Source organism: Xiphias gladius, chromosome 15 (genome assembly GCF_016859285.1).
Source record: "Xiphias gladius isolate SHS-SW01 ecotype Sanya breed wild chromosome 15, ASM1685928v1, whole genome shotgun sequence".
Classification (NCBI taxonomy): domain Eukaryota; kingdom Metazoa; phylum Chordata; class Actinopteri; order Istiophoriformes; family Xiphiidae; genus Xiphias; species Xiphias gladius.
This window is the reverse complement of record NC_053414.1, coordinates 9,494,298-9,520,237: the sequence shown is the minus strand read 5'-3', so window position 1 is coordinate 9,520,237 and position 25,940 is coordinate 9,494,298. Positions and strand designations below refer to the sequence as shown.

The following is a 25,940-nucleotide window of genomic DNA, read 5'->3' as shown; positions in this document are numbered from 1 at the left end:
AGCCATTTTAGATGCGCAACCGCAGCTTGAAGGCGCACAATCTGCAACATTTTTGACCTCATAAATTTTATGTATATGCACATACTCTACATAAGTTTTATGAATTGGAATTAATTTGTTTCTCAGATTGTTGTAAATTTGAATTGCATCTTTTCAAGCTGTGTTTCCAATTTACAGTGTAAAACAAACATTTAACCGCTTCACAGGACACTAACTTAAATCTAGTTCAGGTATCACACCACGCTTTAGCTTATACAGCTCTGTAATGAGTTAACAGTGGAGTGGAAAGAAAGTATATTCACTCAAGTACTACACTTAAGCAGTTTAGGGGTGCTTGTCCTTTACTTGAGTATTTCAATTGCAGGCTACTCTATACTTTTACTCAGAGCTGCTCTACATGCAATAACTATAGTTGAGGTTGTTTTTATTATACATGATAGCATAACCAAACAAACTTACACTGAAATATGATGCATTGTTGTAGATCAAATTCCCTGTACAGACATGCGGGTGTTACGCACGATGTGTGTAGGGAACTGTCTCATTTGTTTGGGTTCATCAATATGTACCCAAACAAATGGTGAAGTTGTAACTTCTCCTGCAACAGAACTAAACAGAAGAGCCTCTTAAGTCCTGAAAAAAAAAATCTTTATTTTTAAAGCACAAATTAACTTGTGCGCATAAGCTCGACCATGGGGGCTCTGTAATTTAACACTCTGAAAGGGGCCGATTTGCATAACGAGTACTATCACCTTTAATACTTGATTTGCTGGCAATACTAATGTACTTTTACTCAAGCGGAGTTTCGAATGCAACACTTTTACTTGCAACACTAGCCCGATGAAGTACTTTTACATTGTGGTATTTGCTGCTTTTACATAAGCAAGGGATCTGAATTGTCCTTCCACCACTGCAACGCAGACATAACAGCGCTGGGGGTCCAACCCAGGATAAACGCGACGGATCACCGTCCGATGGAGGTTGTGTGGCTTCAGGTGTTTATTGTGATTGGCTGGGCTGAAGCATCTAAAAACATTAAGCCCAAATAAAGCGGGGTTCTCTCACTGTGCCAATTCCTCGTCCCAAACCTCACTTTTCTCGCGTTACTTGGGCACTCTGGTGTGGGTAATGTGCCGCGTATTAACCCAGATCGCGACTTCATCACCGGTCATCTGAATAGAAAGTGAACCCCCGGCTCGTTTTCTCCTCGGAGCGCGTCCTCATTTGCGTGTTTGCTGCCTCTGCTCGGGCCCGGCGTTTGTCCGGATTTCCATACAGGTGCGTCCTCGGCTCTAGCTCTCATTTGACTGTCAAACGAGGCGGCGGGGCTCCTTTTCTCCGCCCTGCGCATCCCGCATCCAGTCGCTACCAGTCAGGGAGCGCAGGGGAGTGCCCTGCGCCGCGGAACGGCCGACAAACACAGCGCGTCTCCTACTCCTCCTACTCCTACTCCTCCTCCTTGTCGTCGTCGTCGTCTTCTCCTTCTTCGTCCTGCACTGGAGCCGGACTCATCTGCCGAGGCAACTCCACCGACTCCAGACCCTCAGCGGTTCTTCTCGCCGTTAAAGCCCAGTCTGCATCCTCTATCTGCCGGCTGCACACGAAATCGACCAGCGGACCTGTCCGGTAGGCCTGACGGTGAGAGCGGCTGTTTTTGTGTGTGTTTGTGTGCGTGTCTGTGTGTGTGTGTGTGTGTGTGTGTGGGGGGGGGGGGGGGGGTGTTAAAGCTTTCCATCAACATTTAAGCACGATACGTCTGCGTTTGAGCTGATTGTTTTTAGGCACATAGTGAATCCTCCATACTCGATGTATCCTCCTACACACTACTGTTTATGTCACAAACGACTTACTGCACTGTCAATTTTGTGACCGGCAGCCTGAAATCTCCCGGACTGCTGAGTGATGGAGCTGATGTCACTGTAGCGCGTTTGATGGAGGAAGTAATCATTAAATGATGTGCGGGCCTTTGCACGGAACAGCTGTCCTGCTGGAGACGCACAGCGGGATGGATGCTGGTGGCGGAAGCAGGCACCGGGTTGGCCGACCTACTTAGTTCCATTAAAAAGATGAGGAGGATGAGTGACGAGGAGGAGGAGGAGGAGGAGGGGGGAGGGGGGGGTAGTTTCCAATGGAGAGGACTGAACTGATCCATGGTTGCCCTGAACTCTCATCTGGGCTCTCTCTCTCTCTCTCCCTGCTGTAATGTGGCCTGTGGCAGGGTGGGGCAGGATTTACAATAAGTAGAAATAGAAGACAGTGAAGGCAGCCAGTGCACTTGGTTGGATTACTTGAAGGTTTTTTTTTTTTAAACATTAGAAATGTAAAAAAAACAGTGCATTTCCCTCAAGCGCTGTGCTCCAGTTGAGTATAAATACCTAAAGATTTTACTTTTGTATTTCCATATGCTGCAGTTTGACACTTGACCACACCGCATTTATTTGACAGCTGAGGTAACTCGCCGTAGGTGTTGTAATGTAAAAACAAAGTGCTGTACTCAAGGTCATCTGTATGGTTCCCTCGGTGTTTCCATTTGGCACAACTCACTACTTTCGCTCCACTCCATCCACCGGGAGGAGGAATTACTCGGATCTTTTACTGAAGTAAAAGAAGCAATACCACAGTGTGGAAATACCGTTACAAGTAAAAGTCCTGCATTGAAAATTTGACTGAAGTAAAAGTACAAATGTATAAGCGTTTCGGAGTAATGTATATTTTATTCCTCGATCAGTTAGCAATACATTTATGTGCGCATTACTTTAATGTTGCAGCTGCTAAACATGGGGATGATTTTTTTAATTACTTTAAATACTTCTTGGTAGCTCCTGAATATCCCCCGAGGATCAATAAAGTCTTACCTTAACCTTAACAGCACCAAATGTGAAAATAGTCCATAATGAAATGCACAATTTACTCCTGTTTGAGTAACGTTTGCTGAAAGCTAAAGTGCCCAGCTGTTTTAGGAGTGTACAGAGCCTTTTTTTTTTTTTTTTTTTTTTTTTAAATGAAATTGCATTTATTTCAACCACTTTTTAAAGATTTGTGACTTCAGTAGGAATGAACGGGCCTGGGGCTGAGAGCCACAAGTACTGAGAGAAAGAACGATGCCTTGTTAGTTTTGGTATTTTTGTGTGACAAACTGACAATAAGAAAATTATACATTATATAGTGCCAAAATATATAAGGGTAAAATCCTGATTTTATAACCGCGACGTCATCTGACAAAATCACCACACACATAAGTTAAAGACAACGGCCGTGCTGTGATTTCGGCTGCATTTACTTGTGAACTGATCACTCCGAGAGAAAGTTACAGCTCATGGCGTCTCTGTCAGCTGCCCTGCGGTCAGTTGAGTGAGACGTATAGAGGGGTGTGCCCGCAGAGGGCGAGCCCGAACCTCAAGCTGGCGGGGCAACACTGGCGACTCTCTTCCATGGAAAGTTGCCAGGTGCCTCTTGGAAGAAAAGTCAATAAAAGGGATCTGAAAAGTCGGTCAATCTAGCGACAAAGGAACTAAGTTGTCAACACTCCCCCTGATGACGCAATAGAAACTGTTTGCACCAATTCATTTTGAAAGAGCAACGGCCAGTGGGGCAACTCTACCACTCAGCCGGCCGACCAATGGTGTAACATTCTGTAACATCAACTCAGTCATCATTCGTGGACATTCGTGTTTATAGGGCTAGGCCCTGCTGCTGTTGCGGTCCAGCCAAAAAAAAAAAGGCAGTGGTGGATAAAATAAGAGTATATAATTCTCAAGTAGAATAAGTTTTACTTTACTTCAGAAGATAAGAGCACTTGTATTAAAAACCACTCACATATGGTCTCAACTAGTGGATCAATATGACATTTCTTGCAGTATGATCTATCAACCACTTCCTCTTAAGTTCAGCGAAGCTTTCCAAAGTATTGACCATCTGGTCTTTATAAGGACTTCTCAGATACTGTCAAACAGAGCAGTGGTTCCCAGCCTATGGGTTGTGATGTGATTAACGGCAGAGGAAAACAGAAAGAAAGAAAGAAAGAAAACAACATTTCTGTGGAGCAGAAAGTAGATCAAATTAACTTATTATTTCTCAGACTTTCCTCTTTCCTCCTTTTCCTGCAAATAGTGACATTTAGGGTTGCAACAAATTAGATTAATCAATTTGTCGATCATGAGAAAATTAATCGACAAACTCTTTTGATAAAAATTATTGAAAGTATATATTTGATTAAGTAAAAATGCCAAACGTTTGCAGATTCTCAAATGTGAGGGATTGATGTTTCTTTATCTTACATGATAGTAAACTGAATATTTTGGAGTTTGGGACAGTTAGTTGGATAAAACAAGGCATTAGAAGGCATCACCTTGGGCTCTTTTTTTACTATTTTCTGACCCTTTATAGACAAAACGATTGATGTGTGTCTAAAGTCTTGCTGTAGCCGTCCATCTACTCAATCTGTTGTGTGTTTTTGTCGTGTGTGTGTGTGCGAACAGCAGTATCATCATGGAGGAGTTAGATGTCCCACAGATGAGGAGAGAAGTGGAAAGCCTTCAGTATCAGCTGGCAATCAACAGAGAGAAATCCTCTATCACTGTTACTGAGTGAGTGTGTACTGTCCACACACACACACACACACACACACACACACACACACACACACACACACACACACACACACACACACACACACACACACACACACACAAAATCTCTTTAATTACAGAGTATGAGATTTGTCTTGACGGTGTGTTTTGGATTTGCAGGCTTGTGAAGTGGATCGAGGGTTGTGTTTGTGAAGATCCATTCCTGAACCCTGAGCTGATGCGAGCAAACCCCTGGGTGGAAAAGGGGAAGTGTGTGATCCTCTAATGGTCACACACACACACACACACACACACACACACACACTATCACGGATGCATATAAATGAAAGAATCATGCACTCCCACACTCAGTTGTTCTGCACTAACTCACTCTCTCTCACACAGACACACACACACACACACACACACACACACACACACAATATTGCTATTATCTTGTTTATTTATTTGGACACTCCTGAATGCTATGAATTTATGTGAAGATTACTGTGTGTGTGTGAGTGTACAGCACGGAGTAGCTCTCCAGAGGTTTGTTTTGATGGACTGCTGAGAAATGTTCAACAACACAACGTTTTTATTGGCTCTTTACACTGTCAATCAAAATAAAGACTGTTTTGAATTTAACAGATGCATTTTGGATTGATTCTGACGCTTACATGCAACACAGGTAAAAGATATACAGCTGAAAGTGGAGCAGTTATGTGTATGTGTGTGTGTGTGTGTGTGTTACAGTAGTTCTCTGATGTAGACATTTCGTCTGACAGCGTTGGACATGCCTTCGTTGAACCGGAACCACACGTCACTGTTGCCAACTGCTGTTCCCATAGCAAGAACTACACACTTCTCACCTACAGCGAGAGGAAAAGAGCAATTTGAAAAAAGAAAAAAAAAAAAAAAACAACACAACATACATTACAGGGCTCATCGACTGGTTCTTGATCTTCATCTGTGTCACCACGATAGTCTGTATGTGATGTATTTTGTTATATGCTCGTGTCTTTGATGGTCCACGTATCCAACCTTTTCTCTCCTGATACCTCAACTCAGAGTTTCTGCAGGTACCAAGTACCGATCCAATATCCAGAGCTATCTTTTTTCCGCAAATCTGAAAATTATACCGCTCACGGCATGGAACTCGTTGGGATATATATTTGTATAAAAAGCGGCACACTAGGCCACTACAAACTGAGTTGACAGCCTTGACTGAATGAATGCAGCTCAGAGAAGAAATTCTACATGGTAAAATTCCAGAGCGTATATAGGTGTGTATGCAAAAAACACAAGTGTGAGTCCACTGTCCATTTTGGAGTTTATCAGTGAATCTCAGAAAGTAATGTAGATCATATCCACCAACCAGTCACCCTCAAACTGATCTCCAGGTATTCAACAGTGGAATCAGGACTGGGATTTAGGGCTGTGCCTGTTTCGGTTGACTGAACTCAGCTGATGTTCCTGCTTTGACCTACAAACAGCCACTACTCTTCATTTCCACCCCAATTACCCTGTCGGTCAATTTCCGGGAGGTTCGTGATTTTAATGGGTCCGCTTTTAAAATCGCCAGAACCACTGAGTGCTGAATCTGGGCCTGTGTTACCAACTGAACAAAAGCGTACAGGTGCTTGTGCAAAGCATGTTCTGAATCACAGTTAAAGTCGTCATCTATCGGCACAGCTGTCATCCAGACAAATAACACAACTTTGACTCAGACTAGACTTAAGAGATTTTAAAAAAATTTTTAAATTTCACAGAATAGTTTTTTCCTCCACTTTGAATGGAATAAGCTGCATGTTCATACAGTACATGAGAAATACTGTATATAATACATTATTGTACTATATATAAACACAAAAGCAAAAACTGGGTGTCTGTTACTGGATAAGAAGTCACAGAGGAACGGTAAAATGCTTTTCCAAAGTTGTGTGTACTTCAAAACTGCAAGCAAAAGGTGCCAAGTTTGAGGAGAAAAAACAAAATACAAAAGTCTGTTGAACACCTCTATTGTTAATGCAAATTTCTCTATTTATGGTCTGGAACTGCGATGTTTGCTTGGTTCCAATGACACAAAGCTACTGGCAGGGCAAACCACAGTAACTAGTCTCTAAACTTCTGTTATGTTCCTGGAGCTACAATGAACATAGGACTTTAATTTAGATTTTATTATACGTTTAATTCATATAAATAAAATACGAACACTGTGTATTCTATTGGCAGATGTCTAAATATAAGATGGAGACTGTAGATCCGGCCGTGTCAAGTCCTTTTTGTTGATAACGGAGATATGATATGGCCAACATTATGGTGGCAGTTCTGCTGACAGTTCAGATCGCCTGCCTGCAGTCTGCCTTAGGAGCACTAAATTAGAAACGTTACATAACACACATCAGTTTTCACCTCTGGTGTGTTTGGACCTGATGTGCCCTGAGGCATTTTTTCCCTAAACAGCCCATGCCCTCAAAGGGTTTGAATAAACGAAGCGACACTAACGTCACTGAGCACAAAGTCTGCAAGTACCTGTATCTGAGGACGGCTGCGGCCTCTGAGGTTTGGGGGCAATAGCTCGGCCGAAGAAATCCACCTCCGGCTGCAGAACGAACGCACACGCACACGCACACGCAGACACAGACACAGACACAGACACACAGACACACACAGGAGGAGGAAGAAGTTAATCAGGAAGTTTCTAAAACACTGTCCTCAATAATAAAGGTCAATAACAAAGAACAATCTCTTCCGCGCTCTCTCACACACACACACACACACACACACACCCTCTCATTAGCCTAAATTCCCAGTTTCATCATTGGGGAACGTAACCCAGTGGCTTCTCATTATCCTCCTTTCTGCCCTCTAGAGGCTCCCTCTCTTCATCACTGAGCTATTAAAACACTGCAGCCCCATCAAACCGACTCTGACGTTCAGTGCAAACAGATGCCGAGGGCTCGTCTCTGGCTCCACCTACAGGCATCGACTGACACATACAACTGTGGGAAGCGCAACACCAGTAGGATGGCTGTGCTGTCACTACTGTCCCAATCAACAACGTTCTCAAATAACCACAGAGCAACCACAAAAGACTTAATCTTTTGTTAATTACCCAATGAGCCCGCCTCCGAAAAAACTTGCAAAACAACACACGAAAACAGTTCAGTTTTCTATCGAATGTTTTTCAAGACATCTTGAGCAACACAGCGCACCTGCCCAGTGTGTAAGCTAAACAATGGACTGCTGCCCATCTTGTAGTGCTGTGATTCCCAAACCCTTCATAATGATATTTTTTTTTTCCCATGGCACCCCTCAATGCCTGCTAATATCCATGGCGTCATCTTTTACTGAAAAATTTGTAGATGTATGCTTGTTGTGTTGGTTATACGAATTTATTTGAGTGACGTAACAAATTAAATAATATTAATGTAAAATACGGGACATATATGAACTAACAGAAATTTGCAATGAAATAATACAGGCCGAATACAGAACTTGAAATAATGGGAAAAAAAGCCCAAAAACAAATATACTGATTAGTTAAATAAGTTTTGTTCTATTAAAAATTAAAATTAGCTCATTTTGTTCATCTTGAACTGTGTTGGGGGGTTAAGATTTCTCTGAGCTCTACTGACATTGATAAATCTTACCATTACCTGCTCTGACAGTCAATATTTCAGAAAGCTGTGTACCTGTGAAATGTCACCTGCAAGTAAAGGTGTTGTGTTACTGTGAAAACTTTGAGCTGTCGTGTCAGTGATATTCGCCGCATCATGGCTGCATATTTAAAAGGATTTTTAAATGGGGTGAATTTAATTTTTTTTTTCCTATTTCTTTCATTTGATGTTTGAAAACGTAACATAAAATGTAGTTCATGTACAGTAAATGTCACCTTGTGTTTTTTTGATGTGGCAAAACGTTATTGATATTCAGAAAAATTGGGAATGGACAAGTCTTGCCGCAACCCCTGGGCTGCCTTAAAGGACAAGCCAAAGGTGCCATGACACAACTTTGGAAAACACTGCTTTAGGGTATATACTGTACAGGGTGTGGTTTTACCCTATAACATATGCTAATACAGTTGTACTCACTATGTTTTCTGAATGGGAGCAACACTGGCAGGACAAAGCAGCAGTCAATAGGAAAACGTCTTTTACCATGAAACACCAAAAACTGTTACTTCACTTTAAACCAGAGCATGTTTGATTGCATTAACACTAAGGGTTAGATCCATGGGGGACAAATTAAAAAAAAATCATGTCAGTTTTTTTTTTTTTTCCTCTTTCTTTTTGTTTTTTTAATTCTCTCTGCTTATCTTGTATGCTTGTACCTCTCTGCTTTTGGCTGGACCACAACAGCTGGGCCAGCCCTATAAACACGAATGTCCATGACTGACTGACTGACTGACTGATAAAGTTACACCATTGGTCGGCCGAATGCTGCGTGACTGAGTTGATGTTTCACCATTGGCCGTTGCTCTTTCAAAATGAATTGGCAAAAACTGCTTCTATTGCGTCATCAGGGGGGCGTTTACATGCAGTCTTAAGAACTTAGCACCTTTGTCGCTAGATTTACCGACTTTTCCTGACCCTATGGCGACTTTTCTTCACAAAAGCACCTAGAGACAGATCTAGCAACATTTTGGACAAACCTTTGCTGCTTTCCGTAGAAGAGATTCGCCAGTATTGCCCTGCGAGCACAAGGTCAGTCTCTCCCGCCGCAGGAACACCTCTATACGACTCACTCAACTGACCGCACGGCAGCTGACACAGACCTGAATGAGCTTCTAACATTCAGTCTGAATGATAATTTTACAAATAAATACAGCCGAAATCACAGCACAGCCGTTGTCTTTAACCTTTGTGTATGGTGGATTTTGTCAGACAACGTCGCAGGCAACTATTTATTTACCCAATCTGGCAAAATCCTGACTTAGGCAGGATTTATACTCCTTCCACACTTCATGTTGGACGGTTTTGGAAACCCCTGGTTTTAAAATGCCTTCTTGTTACTTTATCTCTTTTGTGCCCACACTGAGATCAGCTCTCAATATGCAAATTTGTTAGACAGTGTTGGCAGACTTGTCAATAGACATGGCCCATCCCAGGTCAGGGGAAGCAATGCCTCAAATGGACGTTATTTCCCTTTTGTTAGGGAAGACTTGGTGGCTACTGATACTACATGTAGCGATTGCTTGGCTTGCTTAAGCTTGCAGGGAAAGGCGGAGTTAGGTGACCTTTCAACTTGGTGGGTGGAAGAATGTCAGATCTGATCACAGTGTAAGGAAGATTACCTCGAAATGCGGTCTGGCTGATCCAGTCGCATTCCTATGTGTTCTGCATGCATTTACACCTGGCATTTTTCCTTATCCAGATACAGACTGACTTTTAATGCCAGGTGTAAATGGGGTAAAAGTTCAGCCGTCTCCATTCCTTCCATCTAAAACCTCATTGCTGACTCTCCCCCTTGCACCGAATCTTTCTTTTGTTTACTTCGGTTTTGCTGAACTTTATTTTTCTACACACATTATTAATACACAATCACTCACAGACACAAACAACATACTGAAAGAGAATTTCACACATTGAGTCAGTATATTTTGTAAATGTTTTTGTAAATAAATTTGATCGTTTGGTTTTCTTGGTACAACTGTGAGAGTTTCCCTTTATTTCCCTTTTGTGTCACCTAGGACCCTCTAAGTGACAAAAACCAGTTTGAGTGTGTGTTTATGTGTCTCACCCTGCTCTCCACTGTGGTCTGTTTGACAATGTTCTCCAGCCTCTGCTGATGGTTCCTGGTTGGTTTAGGACAAGCGCTCTTTTTTTCTTCCTCTCTCTGCATTGGACAGACAGTAAATTGTAAATACATTAGATTATTAACACACACAGTGACCTGATTGTCTATGGGCTGTACTGTATACAACAAACCCATGATCTCTTGGGTAAACCATGTTGTGTAATGGAAGTCTCACCACTACAGGGTTACGCTGCAGCATCAGTTGCTCAGCTCTCCTCATCCTCTCTTGCTCCATCTCTCTGCTGATGGTTTGTTTGGCCTGATACGTTAGCTGGCGATGTGGGGGCAGGCCAGGAAACCTCACCACCTCCTCAACACGCCTGTGAACACACACATACACACAGACTAAGTAGAAAGCTCTACACAAACAGCAAGAGGCACCCACTGTTTACACATAAACACACTCATAACATGATCCAGCTGACACAGAAGTGAACTCTGTTAGATGACAAACAAAATAACAAAAAGCATCCATTTTTGGTGCCATGGTTTATGTTTTCCAAAATATGACCCTGAATCTGCATCATCTGAAACCTTAATCCTGTTTCCGCTTATCTCCATCTCCGTCAAGCACACACACACACACACGCACACACACACACGCAAACGCTCCCTCATCACACACCTGATCGACCTAAATATAACATAAACAAGATAATACCAGTCTGTGTAACTGGAAGCTATTTATTGCAAGTAATCATTATAAATTATCAGTGCTGTTATCATCAGAACTTGGCAAAGTGTAACGAAAGAGGGCTCAAACTCCCCTATTAACATGATGGGTTATACACTATGCAGCTAATATTAGTTTAACCTCTGACAAAGATATTAATCTGAGCACAGGTAGTCATCTGTAGTATCTGAATTAAGATTCTACAACAAGTTACATATAATTCACAACCTTCAGTGATTCAAGTAACATATACTGAGCATAACTTTAAATTACTTACATTTATGTATTTTTGCATTTAGCTCTATCTTACTGATAGATTAACTGATAACCACATTTGCAAATAATTATTTTCGCAATGGATTAATCTGCCAATACTTTGATGGATTAATCGTTTTGTCATAATGTGTCTTGTAATATTGCCTTGTGTTTCTCTCCTTAATGCCTTTTAGGTCTTCTGTAAAGAACTTTGAATTGTCTGGTCGTTTAAAAGGAGCCATACAAATAAACTTACCTTGCCTCTAAAATGTCACAAAATAGATAAAAATACCAATCACAATTTCCTAAAGTCCATGTCGACTTATTAACACTGCTTCTTTCGTCTGACCAAAAGTCTGAAATCCAAACGTGTTTATGTAGTATCATAGGAAAAATAAATAAATAAATAAAAACAGCAAATATCCAAATATGAGAGGCTAAAAACCACTCTGCTTAAGAAAATATTCCCATGATTAATCAGTTATCACATTTGGTGCTGATTAATTCTCTGTTAATCAACTAATTGTTTCAGCACTTAACCAGAGTCACATTTGTTTTTGGGTATTATGATAGTACACTGACTGTATTTACATATTGTCAGAGCACTGAGAATATGTGACAACACCAGAGACAGAAGTTCAACATTAAAGCACATAACAGGCTGAGAACACTAGTTATCCCATCCTTTCAACACCAGAGTCTCGGCTGTCCTCGGTAGTCACAAAAATTAAGGTCCAAGTAAACAAACGTCTCCCAGGTTAAAGCGCGACCTAAGTTTGAACCGAAACGTTCTCAGGTATGCTTCCTTTCAGTTTTGTATTTTAGATTAACGTTGCTCTATTTTGGATGTTCTCCAGTTTTTTCAACACCTATTTCCTCCCAACGTCACTCCTTCAACAACTTTACCTATCCATCCTGTCTTCTGTTTGTCAATCCACCTGTACACCCCACTGGTGAGGGCTTTGCAGTTTGCCACCACCATCACACACAAACACCAGGCGTTACAGGGATTATTCTCTAAGCCATCATACAGAGAGCCACAGTGCGGACAAGAGCAGCGACCTTCAACGCTCCAGAAACACACATCTGTTCTGCGTGTGCCCCCATGCAGGATACAGTGGCGTACAGGTGTGTGGGTGTGTGTCTGTCTGTCTGTCTACTCACGGCTCCAGCACGTATGTGTACTGTCCCTCAGGTGTGCGGTCCTGCCTGTAGGAGAGGTTGTAGGCCAGCATGGTGTCGATCAGGTCACGCATCTGCTCCTTCTCTCTGCTGCTGAACAGCTGCGGATTTACCTGGAAGAAACACAGGATTTGCAATTAGGCACTGTCACTGAATTTTTTACTGATAATGACACGATCAGCAATGTGTTAATTTCTTCCCCCTATTTTTTTCTTATGAACTCCCGACCATAGCAAATTTTACCTTTGATGCATCAATCATCAACATACTTGGCGATTAACTTTTCTGTCAACTAACTAATTGATGCAGCTCTACTTCAATGCAAGTCTATGAAACACACATTGCACAACTCTCCTCCATGCTTTATCCACCAAGCGCTTTCGGCCACCTCGCCTTGTTGAGTTTGATGGTCCCCCCCACCAGTGTAATAAGAATTCAACAAAGCACAAACTGCAAATTTTGACTGAGAATCAAAACTCAATACTTTCTGAGCATCAACCGAGCTGTGTCCAAAGCACTGAGCATCAAAACTACCAAAATTAGACTCTTTATACACTCAATTTCCAGCATATTACGTACATACCAGGTTCATCTTTATGATTATTTTGTTTTGTTGTTGAACTGAACTGTATCGTAAAGAGAGCCATTCTGTTGTTTAACCTACCCTTATCGATATGAATGGGATGGACAAAATAATAGAAACACCCGTCAGTAAAACGCAATGCAATTAAACAGAATCCCAAACTGCAGCCTCTGATTATAAAGTTGCATAAACACCTCTCTGTATTAGACTGCATTAGTTTTACCTAAGTGTACTTAATAAACCAATAACTAAATATACTTTGACCAGGGAGATTATGGTAACAATCATAGTTTTTTGGTACATTTACACTGTATTTCATTTAGAATACATTCTGTGGTGTTTTTTTTAAACATACTAAAAACATTTTCACACTTATCTACCCACATTACAACCACTAGTAGTTTCTAGCAGCAGACACATTTGGTAGTTAGTATTTGCTGAGGTCAGCATACCAGTACAACTGAGATTAGTGGATTTTTTTTCCACCACTCAACAATAAGAAAATTGCATTAAAAACACACACAAAAAGAGAAATGCCTCACTCCAGGAACAAGCTACTCAGGGTAACCATCAGACCTCATTCAACAGCTTTCACCATTGCCTACATCTAGTAAAATACACTCCCTGGCCACATTATTAAGTAAACCTATACTGTGCACATCCGCGAGGACGCACACACGCACGCATGTACACAGGTGATGTGATTCACAGTCCTACCAAAGGTAGCGCAATATTCCACTGATAAAAAGGTGGGGGTAACACGACAAGAAGTGCTGCGAAGCACCAACAGAGGTAGGGAAGAATAAGGCCGCAAACTAGTTGACGTGGATCTAACTAACACTGGATTTAGAATGCCTAAAAAAAAAAAAAACAGCTTTGCAAATCTTTTATGAGGAAGGAAATGCACTCGACACATTTGTTAAACCTCAAGGATACACACACGCACACAATACATTTTGGTGAGTAACACTGAATGTAAACGTCGCTTTTGTTTGTTTATAAGAAAAGTCCACAGGGCCCCTTTAGTGCAATCCAATACAATTGTTCTGTGAGAAAGAAAGTTATAACGTTCAGTATTTGCTGGCATGGTGAGAGAGGTGTTAACTCAACACTGAGGTTGTAGTTAGAGGTGATGTTGAGCTGGACATTATATTGAAATGTTAGAATTTGGGGGTTATCCCATTAAAACTGGGGACAGCAACATCTGTAACTTAAGTAACTGATCAGTAATGTTACTAAACGCTTAAATCCAGTGTCATATAAAAACATAATTTGCATGGTGCTATTAGAGTCTATATAAATATGTTTTTACTCTATGTGTATTTTCTCTCAGGTCCACGAGTGATAAATACACTCAGGGCAGAAAAACCTGAGATTCCAGTAACTATATTAACACACCGACATGAATGCAGGTATACTGTATAGGCTTTTACATACAGGCCGTAGTTTGGGACAGATGATGTTGAGGAGCAGTGTGAGAATATCCAGCGACAGGCTGAGCTGGCTGATCCTGGTTCTGATGCATGCCGGGATTTCAGCCAACATGGAGGACAAGGCGTTCCGGCTGCTGAGGAGACGGGAGGCGGCCTGGAGAGGAAACAACAATGATGGCACCTCAACTGTTATTGCCTAGACTTTCCTGGTTAAAACATGCCATGTATACGTCTGTTCTTTTTTAAATCTTTTTTCGCTTCGTTGGGCTCCTTTTTTTATTTGTCATATTAGGTCCACAATGGTGCATTTAGTCGATCAGTACCTCGTGCTGGCTGTGGGGATAGCTGATGCGGGGCACATGTGTGTGGGCAAACAAGAAGTGGAATGTGACGGACAGGAAGGGCAGGTATTTCATCAGGGAGAAGTTCTGGCCGTGCAGAATCACTTGGTTCAGCCTGTCTGAGAACGACAGCCAATCCAGAGCCTCACACACACCCTGCAGGTTGGGGTCCCTCACACGCATGGACAAATAGTTATCATACAGACCCTGAGGAAAAGGAGACAGAAGTATTCCACCGAGGGTCAGTCAAAAGATATCATAATGGAGAGCGTTTCTGGTGCAAGTAAAGCATGGGCCAGTTTTCATGATACTTTTATCACTTAAGTAGAGGCCTTCGGAAGGAAGCAAGGTGCTCTATGTCTGTTACCTGAGAAACCTTTTCATACTCTCCACTAGATGAAGCCAAGTGTAGAATGTGCTGAAACCGCTGAGCTCCACCTCCTGAGCCCGGCGCCTCCTCAAACCCCTCACCAATTCGTTTCCTTAAAGGACAAATTATTCAACACCCGGTTAGTGAGGGCCAAAGAAGCAGGGGGAGGTAGCAGATGAGACCATGTCACCTTTGATTTGGAGGTGTAACAACTTGAACATAGTCACTCCTGCTGCACTGCCTTTTTATTGTACCAAAGGTTTCCCTTTTTCTCTGACTGGCTGTGATGATCTTCATTTCAGGCTCACAGGTCAAAGTACAATATAAAAGTCTTTCGCAGAAAACAGAAAGTACAGCAGACTTATGACTACCATAAAAATACTAACTGTTTCCTTGTTTTGACCAGATTATAAATGGTTTCTGCAGGTTCACAAAGTTAAATTTAAGATTTTTAAAGACATTTTTAAAATCACATACCACAAAATACAATCTAATACCTGTTTCATGGTCACACTGGCCAAAGTATGAAAGATGTCAATGAAAACCAGTAGGGATGATAAAGCTTAGAATTAATGTATACCAAGGGCATGAATTGATGGATATTTGTATCACGCTTTTCTTGGTACTTCCCGGCTGTATATAACAATAATAGTGACCATGGTTGTCTTTGAAAGAGGTCTCAGCATCCAGCAGATGCAGAGAAACGTTTATGGTTTCATGAAAAACTCTGATATGACCCACACTTAGACGAGGGGAAAAATTGTACCGTTTTGTACGAGGTAACTGGAAGATCTCCTGCCACAGATGGAACAAGCCTTTGTTCTGGTCCTTTTGTCCCACAGAGACACACTGGATTGTCTTGGTGTCCAGCTGCTTGTGGCCACGACCCTGGAGGAACTGCACACAAGTGCAAGTGCACACACTTTCATATAATTACACAACATCCTGCCCATAAACAGAGGCTCACCAACATCTAGACCCTCCTTCATAGTGCTGCCACCCACCTGTAGTGTGTTGATACAAGACCTGATGTCGTTGTCTGTCTTCTCACACAATAACATCAGAGTGCCTGTGTCCGCCTTCATCCCCTGCCGGAGTGAAATCTACAAACGAAAGCGCAACATAAAGATGCAGTGCTGGTGTGTTTACGTGCGTTTGTCTACCCTTGTCAGTGTGTGTTTGCATGTGGATGTGTGTGTGTGTGTGTGTGTGTGTGTGTGTGTGTGTGTGTGTGTGTGTGTGTTTGAACTGACCTCTGCCAGTCTCTGTGCAAGGCGGGAAGGCTGAGTCTGAGGGAAAGACAGGAGGAAGGCCTGCTGCCTGAGAGGTCTGAGAGCTGAAACATAACTAAAAGGAAAAAAAGAGGTCATGAGAGAAAGGCTGGACAAAAGTAAATAAAATACACATATAAAAGACGTAATTTACACGTTTAACATTTATATGTCCATAAAGCTTTGACAAAAATGTACAATTTCCACTTTGTTGCTGCTGTTGAAGCCCACAGTCTCTCTTACAGGTCATTACAGATGCAGATGATTGGTCGAAGCAGGATGGACTCCTTCTTCTTCTTCTTCTTCTTCGTCTTCTTCTTCTTCTTCTTCTTCTTCTTCTTCTTCTGCTTCTTCTTCTTCTTCTTCTTCTTCTTCTTCTTCTTCTTCTTCTTCTTCTTCTTCTTCTTCTTCTTCTTCTTCTTCTTCTTCTTCTTCTTCTTCTTCTTCTTCTTCTTCTTCTTCTTCTTCTTCTTCTTCTTCTTCTTCTTCTTCTTCTTCTTCTTCTTCTTCTTCTTCTTCTTCTTCTTCTTCTTCTTCTTCTTCTTCTTCTTCTTCTTCTTCTTCTTCTTCTTCTTCTTCTTCTTCTTCTTCTTCTTCTTCTTCTTCTTCTTCTTCTTCTTCTTCTTCTTCTTCTTCTTCTTCTTCTTCTTCTTCTTCTTCTTCTTCTTCTTCTTCTTCTTCTTCTTCTTCTTCTTCTTCTTCTTCTTCTTCTTCTTCTTCTTCTTCTTCTTCTTCTTCTTCTTCTTCTTCTTCTTCTTCTTCTTCTTCTTCTTCTTCTTCTTCTTCTTCTTCTTCTTCTTCTTCTTCTTCTTCTTCTTCTTCTTCTTCTTCTTCTTCTTCTTCTTCTTCTTCTTCTTCTTCTTCTTCTTCTTCTTCTTCTTCTTCTTCTTCTTCTTCTTCTTCTTCTTCTTCTTCTTCTTCTTCTTCTTCTTCTTCTTCTTCTTCTTCTTCTTCTTCTTCTTCTTCTTCTTCTTCTTCTTCTTCTTCTTCTTCTTCTTCTTCTTCTTCTTCTTCTTCTTCTTCTTCTTCTTCTTCTTCTTCTTCTTCTTCTTCTTCTTCTTCTTCTTCTTCTTCTTCTTCTTCTTCTTCTTCTTCTTCTTCTTCTTCTTCTTCTTCTTCTTCTTCTTCTTCTTCTTCTTCTTCTTCTTCTTCTTCTTCTTCTTCTTCTTCTTCTTCTTCTTCTTCTTCTTCTTCTTCTTCTTCTTCTTCTTCTTCTTCTTCTTCTTCTTCTTCTTCTTCTTCTTCTTCTTCTTCTTCTTCTTCTTCTTCTTCTTCTTCTTCTTCTTCTTCTTCTTCTTCTTCTTCTTCTTCTTCTTCTTCTTCTTCTTCTTCTTCTTCTTCTTCTTCTTCTTCTTCTTCTTCTTCTTCTTCTTCTTCTTCTTCTTCTTCTTCTTCTTCTTCTTCTTCTTCTTCTTCTTCTTCTTCTTCTTCTTCTTCTTCTTCTTCTTCTTCTTCTTCTTCTTCTTCTTCTTCTTCTTCTTCTTCTTCTTCTTCTTCTTCTTCTTCTTCTTCTTCTTCTTCTTCTTCTTCTTCTTCTTCTTCTTCTTCTTCTTCTTCTTCTTCTTCTTCTTCTTCTTCTTCTTCTTCTTCTTCTTCTTCTTCTTCTTCTTCTTCTTCTTCTTCTTCTTCTTCTTCTTCTTCTTCTTCTTCTTCTTCTTCTTCTTCTTCTTCTTCTTCTTCTTCTTCTTCTTCTTCTTCTTCTTCTTCTTCTTCTTCTTCTTCTTCTTCTTCTTCTTCTTCTTCTTCTTCTTCTTGGTTTGCGTTACCTTGCATTGATTTCCACCACATTGTACCCAGCATGCTTGGCGATAACATGAGCCAAGGTGGTCTTCCCAAGGCCTGGAGGACCAGACAACAATGCCACCTAGAGACGGACAGAAAGAAATGAGCTCTTCTATAACAACTAAAAGGTCATTAAATCGAAATTGTACTGGCATGAGTATGCAGATGTTCAACCTTAAATTTGGGTCTTTTGTACTGGTCCAGCTCAGCCTCCAGTAGCTCCTCAGTCATCTCAATCTTGCTCTTGAAGCGATTCGCATTCTGGTAGCCTTGATTGGGTTTGGCTGAGTGTTGGTTGGGAGCCTGTCTGTCGGAGCGTGCCGGGCGGGACTTCCTCTCTCTTCCGAACACAACGGTGTCCCAAAGTTTCAACCACTTGAGCAGACAGCGGTTGGTAAACTGCAAAGACGCAGTCACGCACAACTGGTGTAAGATTTTCAATCAGTGTCAACAAAAGACTTGGATTTATCCATTACAGAGGGGTTTTATTTACTTTTCAGTTCAGTTATACAGAAACATTACTTACATCATCGCTGAGAAGCTCTGTGTAGTGTCGGGGCGAAAATCTGTCCACCCAGAGGCGTGAGGTTCGGCCCTCTGTGTCCGCAGCATCATCGTCCTCTTCATCCTCTCTGCTCTCGGGTTCAACTAACACATCGTTCACACTGCTATGATGCAACACAAAAAGACAATTAGAAAGCAAATACTGCATTTATTCACTTTCTTGATATGTGTGTATGTGTATGTGCATGTGTGTGAGGGAGACGGGTGGCGTTACCTGGCCAGCAGCTCTGTGAGGCGCTGAGATTCCTCCACAACTTGCTGATGACGCTGCGTGATTTAAAAGAGAAAAGAAAAGGAAGTGAACCAAATGTACAATCTCAGCCGACTCAGTTCATTCATGCACACACCGGTCACCAAATATGTGCACCTGTTGACGCTTTCTTTGTTATTGTTGTGGTGCAATGAATTTATTAAATAGCTTTGGAAGTTTAGGATGTATAGCTAACATACTGATTTAAGTGTATAATGGATAATTTCTTTTAAGACATAATTCTTTAAATATACTGATAAAAGACTTACAAATATTATATTAAAGGGAATTATAGATTGCAATTATGAAAATAGCCACTGACATTTTTGGGTTATTAGGTGGGATTTTTTTTTTTAATTTACTAATAATTTTTCCAAAATTCTTAATTATTATAATTTTAACTGTTATTTGGACTGAGCATTTATTTACAATACCTTATATACGTATATACACATACAAAGATGCACTGGAATTATCCCATTTAAACCTCCACAACATATCTGTGTGAATGCGAAGTTCTCTCTTCCACTCTGTCATCTGGTATGTACATCATACATCGTGGCTCTACGTCAGATGTATTAGTTCTTGTGGCCACTACGTATTGTTGGTATTGTTGGAGATGTCTGTGTTTATGTGTTAAAAAGCATAATCCAATATTATAAATTAAAAAAAAATGGAATGAGTGAAAAAAACCCAAGGGTACATCCACAAATAAAGTAAATGAATTCATGTATGCGGTTTGTTGTTTTGGCCTCAAAGTGGGGCCACTGCAAAATTTTGTATCTGGGTTTAAGGCATTAGATAAAATGCTAATTTTTCAAATCCATAACATTGAAAAAAAATATTAATTTGAAATTAAAAATCGATGGATAATGCCTTTCCGTTTAGACTTCTATCATGTAAAAATCCCAAACATTTGCTTACCACAAAATGAGGTTGCTGAGCTAAGTGTATACATAGTTTTGTGTCCGACATTTAACAACTTACTTTTTTGGCTGCAGAAACACTCAGGTCTTTGTTTGAAAGTGGTTGTACTATTCTCTGTATTTGGCTCATGATAGATAAATGTTGTGATTTAGGGAAACTAATGAACCTTTAACACATACCACATTGGCGGGACCACTCACCCTCTCTGCTTCTTGCTCTCTCAGCACACTTACTGGCACTGCCAGCAGCCCCAGTGCACCCTCGGAGTTTGGTTCCACTCTGGAGTCCACCACCTGGAGAAAGTGCAGAGAGATACAGACATATGACATGAATAAACACTGGGCGGTCAATCAGGTGTTTACAACAAGGTGGGATGTGGTGTTTGTTTATCAGTCAACATCGCAGATGTGTGATTTGCTGAGGAGTTTAACCTTCGTTCCTGTGTCTTCCTTCTGCCGCAGGTAGACCCGACTCCCTGATGAGTCGGTCACACTGATGTAGTCTCCCTCTAAAGGAGGTCGCTTCAGCACGCACTGAGATGTTTGCAACGCTCTGGGACGTCGCCTGGGCGTCTCTGGGATCGTAGCAAAGCCACTGATATCCAACACAGCAAGACTAGACCTAGAAAACAAACAAGTATGAGACATTATAATGATATAACAGACACAGAGCAAATCCTGAGAATTGGGAGGTTTTAATATTGGAAATTTCTTCTTTATAATTGACTTAATCTGATCATTAAAATTGTCATCGGGTAATTTAGTGTTAATCATTGAATTTATTAAGTAACTGTTTGAGTTCTACATGTTGAACATTGAGAAAAAGGAGTCGCTAAAAGCCACTTGAATGTTAATACAATATTTAAGTGATCAGACAGCACATATGACCTTAAAAAGCATAACCCACAAAGATGAGACTCACAAGTTACAGCTCTTCCTCAGGCAACTAAGTGCTTATGCGTCTCTAGAATTCATACACTGCCATATTTCATCCTTGTGATGCTTTAAAGTGCCTCTAATTTGTTTGCGAATTGAGTATCAAAACATGGGTACTTTCTGCATTAAAATATCTTCCCATTTCTTATTTTGGGAAACATTTTGGGAACCTCCTTTTTGCACTGTTTATTGATGGATATCTATTAACAGTTTCTATGTGTACAGACAATACAAAAAGTTTTACAGCGGCTTCAGAACGTATTCAGACCTCTTCACTTTTTGCACACTTTATTGTGTTATAGATTTAATTGTAAATGGATAAAATTGACAAATTTGCGCATCAGTCTACACTCATATAATGACCATAATGACATTTTTGCTGTGCAGCTGCATCCTGTTTGTTTAGAACATTGAATGCCTTCTGCTGGTGTCTCCTATTCCCTCCATAGCATCAATGAGCTGCCCACCCTCAGACTTTGTTTAATACCGGCCCACTTAATTGTACCCCCCCCCAATATTCCCAATCTTCATCGTCCATCTCTCCTACCTGACGGTGTGAGAGGGTTCAAACTGCTCTGGAGAGGACGGAGGTGTGATGTCAGCACTCTGCGACGGGGCTATGCTCTCTTGAGTTTGTGATGTGCTGAATAGCTGCTTGGCCACGCCTGTGTCCTGCTTCTGCCGTTTTGCCTTTGGAGCTGTAAGGACATGATTAGATCTTAGGTACAAAGTTATGATAACAAAGGAAGACAACCAGGACAAAACACACAGGAAGTCCCAGACTGAACTCACTGATGGGCTGACCGTCCAGCAGGTGCTCTATGTCTGAAATGTCATCTCCTGGACCCTGACACTGACGTCTCACCGGCTTGGAAGACTCCCCTGGGGCCATACAATCAAACACAAACACACACAGATATAATAATTACTGCTAAAAATGATCAGTTGATAAACCACTAATAACAAAACTAACAACAATTCTGAGAACTGATTAATAAGTAAAGTCATTTTTCAAGCAAACATGCCAAACATTTTCAGGTTCCAGCTTCTCAAATGTTTGGATTTGCTGTTTTTTCTGTTTTAGATCATCATAACTGTAATAAATATAAGTAATTTGAAGACGTTACCTTGGGTTCTGGGAAATTTTGATGGGCATTTTTCACCGTTTACCGACATCTTATAGGCTAATAATTAGATTTATTAGAAAATATAGAGAATAATCAATAATGAAAATAGAAGAGACGTTATTATGTGTGTTGTATTACTATCGATAGACGGTTTAATTAGATGAAACTGACGTTTATTGTCAATGCACAGAGTAAGGATCCATTTATCAATATGCAGTTTGGCATCTGAACCAGAAACAGCAAACGGGAGCAAAACCTGGATAGTTGTGTATAAATATGAATGAATGATACTAAGATGTAGGCAGAATGTGCAATAAAACCCTATGTACAGTATGAATAGATGTAACTTTCCTATGTTATGAATAGTGTGTGGCATAATTTTAAATAAAGCTGATATAATCTCATAACAGGCTTGGCCAGTGCATCTTTATCTAGCTTTAAACTTGAATCTCAGTCATATCTCGTAACTGTACCTGCGTGAATCAAGATGAACAGCTTTCGAGTAAGGTTTGATCCAGATTTATTTCTAAATGGCAGTGGGTGTTAGATGAGAGTGTGTAAATTTCACATTCCAGTGATAGTGGACAACAACTCGAAGAAGCACGAACGGGTCCAACAGAGACAAAGGTCTGCCTCTGTTGGATGTATGAAGTTGTAGCAAAGTGTGAGGAGATGAACATAACAGTTCGAGCTTAAGTGCGACTACCCTTGGTATTTAGGAAAAATTCATGAAAGCTCCTGCTTGAGCTTGTTAGCTGGCTCAACAACAAGTGGACTCACCCTCCATCTGAGCCAAAACTTCCAGTTCGTCGGCGAACTGCTCCTCGAAGTCGTCCTCTCTCCCGAACAGCTCGTCGTATTCGTCCATGTCGGCTACACGGTACAAGTCGAGACACTGTAATTTCGTCAAGTCTAAAGACAAACACACTCTTAATGCATTTTAAATTAAAAAAAACAAAAAATAATTCGCTACTTCAGGCAGACGGTTCGACGGAGCTGAATTTCCCGGCAATTTTTTTTTTTTTATTATGAAGTTTTACTTCCGGGTTAAAGGGTCACCTGCTTCTTCTACCTCTTCTACTTCTGGTTCCAAACAACGAAATGGTGAGATACCGCCACCACTTGGCGTGGAGTGTGGATCGAGATTCAAATTCTAAGCCGTTAAAAATAAAATGTTAAATAAGTAATTAAATAAATAAAAACTATCGTATCCTCTCAAACATTTGTGTTCTTCTAGGTAAATCAAACAAAAACAGAGAGGATGTTTTCTAATGGACCTCTACGCTGAATATCCCGTAAATCAAAGTTCAATTTCATCGCCCTGAATTAAACCTCCTCTAATGTTCTAACATCTTTTCTTCTCCATAAAGGTCGCACTGTCCTGTGTTACGTTTTTCCAGTTTTGAATAACGTGCTGTTGAGTCCTGTGTGACCGGAAAGTCACCGTTACCATTATGTATACTGGGTTTTTTTTCCGCAGATCTAATTTCTCATACTTTCCTCTGAATCCTATAAGAGATTATTGCATGACAGTTTGTTATATGAATTTATATATAAATAAAACCATGTTGAAAAGAATCGTTTCCTTGTATCATACAAAGCTTAACACAGGATACTAGTACTTTATCTATTTATAATGTTTTTCCGTATATATTATCGCTCAAACTCTTTTCTATAATTATGTGGCTACGTGGCCCAGATAGGGCACATACTGTATGTTAGTACTTCATCTTTCTATTAATGATATTTTAATAGAAATAAATATATTTTTTCAGTACAAGTAACTAGGAAATAAAGCTGTCAGATAAATGTAGTGGAGTGGAAGTATAAAGTAGCAGAAAATGGAAATATTCGAGTACAGCACAAGTACCTCAAAACTGTACCTAACTTCAGTCCTTGAGTAAATGTTACATTCTCTTTTCTCACATGTTTACAAGACACTTTATTTCATTTTGTACTTAATTTGGTTTTGCTTTTTATTTACAGCCATAAATGTACTTCCGGATGAAGTTTTCGCATTGTGAATTCAGTGTCTTTCCTTGCTAGGCTTGGCTATAATTTGCATATTTATATAGTGTATTTGTGCAAATATTTTCCTTTGTGTGGAGCACATTGAAATTGAACAAAACATTTTTTTGCAATGATTATGGTTGACGTGAGACCACTGTCATCTAAATAATGGCCGACCCCATGGGCTCTAGGGCTTTTCTTTAATATCCAACAAGTGTTAGTAAAACGTGGGGTTCTGTGCAGCACGGAAACGGTGCTTAAAACCTAAGAAAAGTGCCATTAAGTGCTGTTCACTGGCTATGGACATGTGCCTCAATAAGTAACTACATCAGCATACAGTGTGTGTCACTGCTGTTCAGATTAAAAAGGAACGAGGCAACAGCTCAGTAATTTTTTCCTCAAACGTGACTTGTTTCATTTTGATGGCTCTGTGGTGAAACTCCAAAACACCAAAGTGTGTGTGTGTGTGTGTGTGTGTGTGTGTGTGTGTGCTGACAAAACTACAAAACTGTTTCTTCAATCTGAACACATGTGGACACTTTTCACTGAGCAACAACGTGAGAGGGCGAGAGACCGAGAATTGAGTGACTTCGCTTTCGTGCTCTCTGATGTGAAATTAACTCAGTGTCACACACAACCCGCCGGCAGGTGTTTGTCTGCTATAAGGAGCAGATGGTGGCGATGGAGACACCCTGACGTCACACACATCATCATTAATCTTTCTCTCACACACACACACACACACACACACACACGGACAGAGAACAAAATGTAAAAGCTAAAGATGAAAAAATGTTTTGGGTGCAACAAACACTTTTATAGAACAAAGTCTGGAAAATTAATGAGAACTACGACAAAAATTATTTGAAAGTCTCTCTGGAGCTAATATGAGGCTTCGGCAGACAAATCAAGCCTGGATCGCCTAAAATAACAGTGCTTTTAGTTTGAAATTCTCTCCTTATGTTTCCCTGTTGAGCTGCAGTAGAAGGACCATGATAAAAAGAGGGGAATTTGTACCAAAAAGGTTGTAACTTTGGACCACATCCACTTGACTAAATTGGACAGCCGCAGTCTCTCATTGGCTTCAGATGAACCTCTGACTGCGTTTCTGACACACAAAACAAGGACTGCAGATTTTTTTACCCCATCACGTACAAAGTGCAGTGGGAAAGGGATCTTTCAATGGCCTGTAAGAACAGGAGGAATTATTACGGCAAGAAAAACTGTCCTGACATTCCTCTGGGCCCTTGTCTATTGTTTTAAGGCAGACTTAAAAAATTCTGAATCTTTCCGTTGAGACCAGGCACGAGGGTTTTTCCGGATTTCGCCGTGTTATTGGAGTGAGTTAATTTCATGTAGACTTTGTGACGGCTTCCTGAAGGTCACTGAATATGAAACCATTCACAGTTCAGAAACTGTTGAACCTGTTTCTCTCTCACACACTTTCACTGACCCTTCTTAGCACTTACCGGCAGATGTGTTTGGACGCTAATGATTATAAACTTGTCATCATCAATGATTGACCGTCTGTGTGTATGTGTCTGTCTGCGTGTGTCTGTGCGTGTGTCTGTGTCTGGGTCTGTGTCGGTGTGCCTGTGTGTGTGTGCATCAGCATGGCCTCTGGTCCACATGAGCATCTGCTGTACTCCACGGATCGCCCACACCGCACACTCCATTATCCCCTGGCACAGTGTGTGTGTCAGTGCTGCGTGCCGCATTAAGGTGATGTGTTTAATCATCAATTCAAGCAAGGGGACTGCCCTCTTCACACTCACATGTAACACTCCGTCTCAGGGTTTCGATAACAGCCAGGTCGGCTTATAGTTCGGCTGAGAGGGGACCTGTGGCCAGGGCTGGAGTGTGTGTTTGG

At 40.9% G+C, this 25,940-nt stretch overlaps 2 protein-coding genes across 6 annotated transcripts; one reads left to right on the top strand and one right to left on the bottom strand.

Annotated features, from left to right (window-relative positions):
• The first annotated feature begins 1,219 nt into the window (after positions 1-1,219).
• gng13a (guanine nucleotide binding protein (G protein), gamma 13a) lies at positions 1,220-5,049 on the top strand. 5 transcript variants are annotated; one of them, XM_040147403.1, is made up of 4 exons: positions 1,509-1,638; positions 1,877-2,035; positions 4,479-4,586; positions 4,749-5,049. In XM_040147403.1, exons 2-4 carry the CDS (start codon positions 2,010-2,012, stop codon positions 4,852-4,854), a joined length of 240 nt encoding a protein of 79 aa, XP_040003337.1. In that variant the 5' UTR covers positions 1,509-1,638; positions 1,877-2,009; the 3' UTR covers positions 4,855-5,049. The 5 variants fall into 5 exon arrangements, with proteins under 5 accessions (XP_040003341.1, XP_040003337.1, XP_040003339.1 ...); XM_040147407.1 differs by lacking the exon at positions 1,877-2,035 and having other exon boundaries at positions 1,220-1,626; XM_040147405.1 differs by lacking the exon at positions 1,877-2,035 and having other exon boundaries at positions 4,482-4,586.
• Positions 5,050-5,145: 96 nt separating this feature from the next.
• On the bottom strand, positions 5,146-23,062 carry chtf18 (CTF18, chromosome transmission fidelity factor 18 homolog (S. cerevisiae)). Its single transcript, XM_040146595.1, has 21 exons — positions 22,841-23,062; positions 21,726-21,815; positions 21,481-21,631; positions 20,430-20,619; positions 20,199-20,291; positions 19,036-19,088; positions 18,784-18,925; positions 18,432-18,656; positions 18,247-18,339; positions 16,719-16,786; positions 16,458-16,551; positions 16,209-16,307; positions 15,971-16,101; positions 15,202-15,316; positions 14,817-15,041; positions 14,498-14,647; positions 12,460-12,590; positions 10,543-10,687; positions 10,311-10,406; positions 7,101-7,170; positions 5,146-5,437 (listed from the first exon to the last, which is right to left on the bottom strand). Exons 1-21 carry the CDS (start codon positions 22,926-22,928, stop codon positions 5,316-5,318), a joined length of 2,571 nt encoding a protein of 856 aa, XP_040002529.1. The 5' UTR covers positions 22,929-23,062; the 3' UTR covers positions 5,146-5,315.
• Between the last annotated feature and the right edge of the window lie 2,878 nt (positions 23,063-25,940).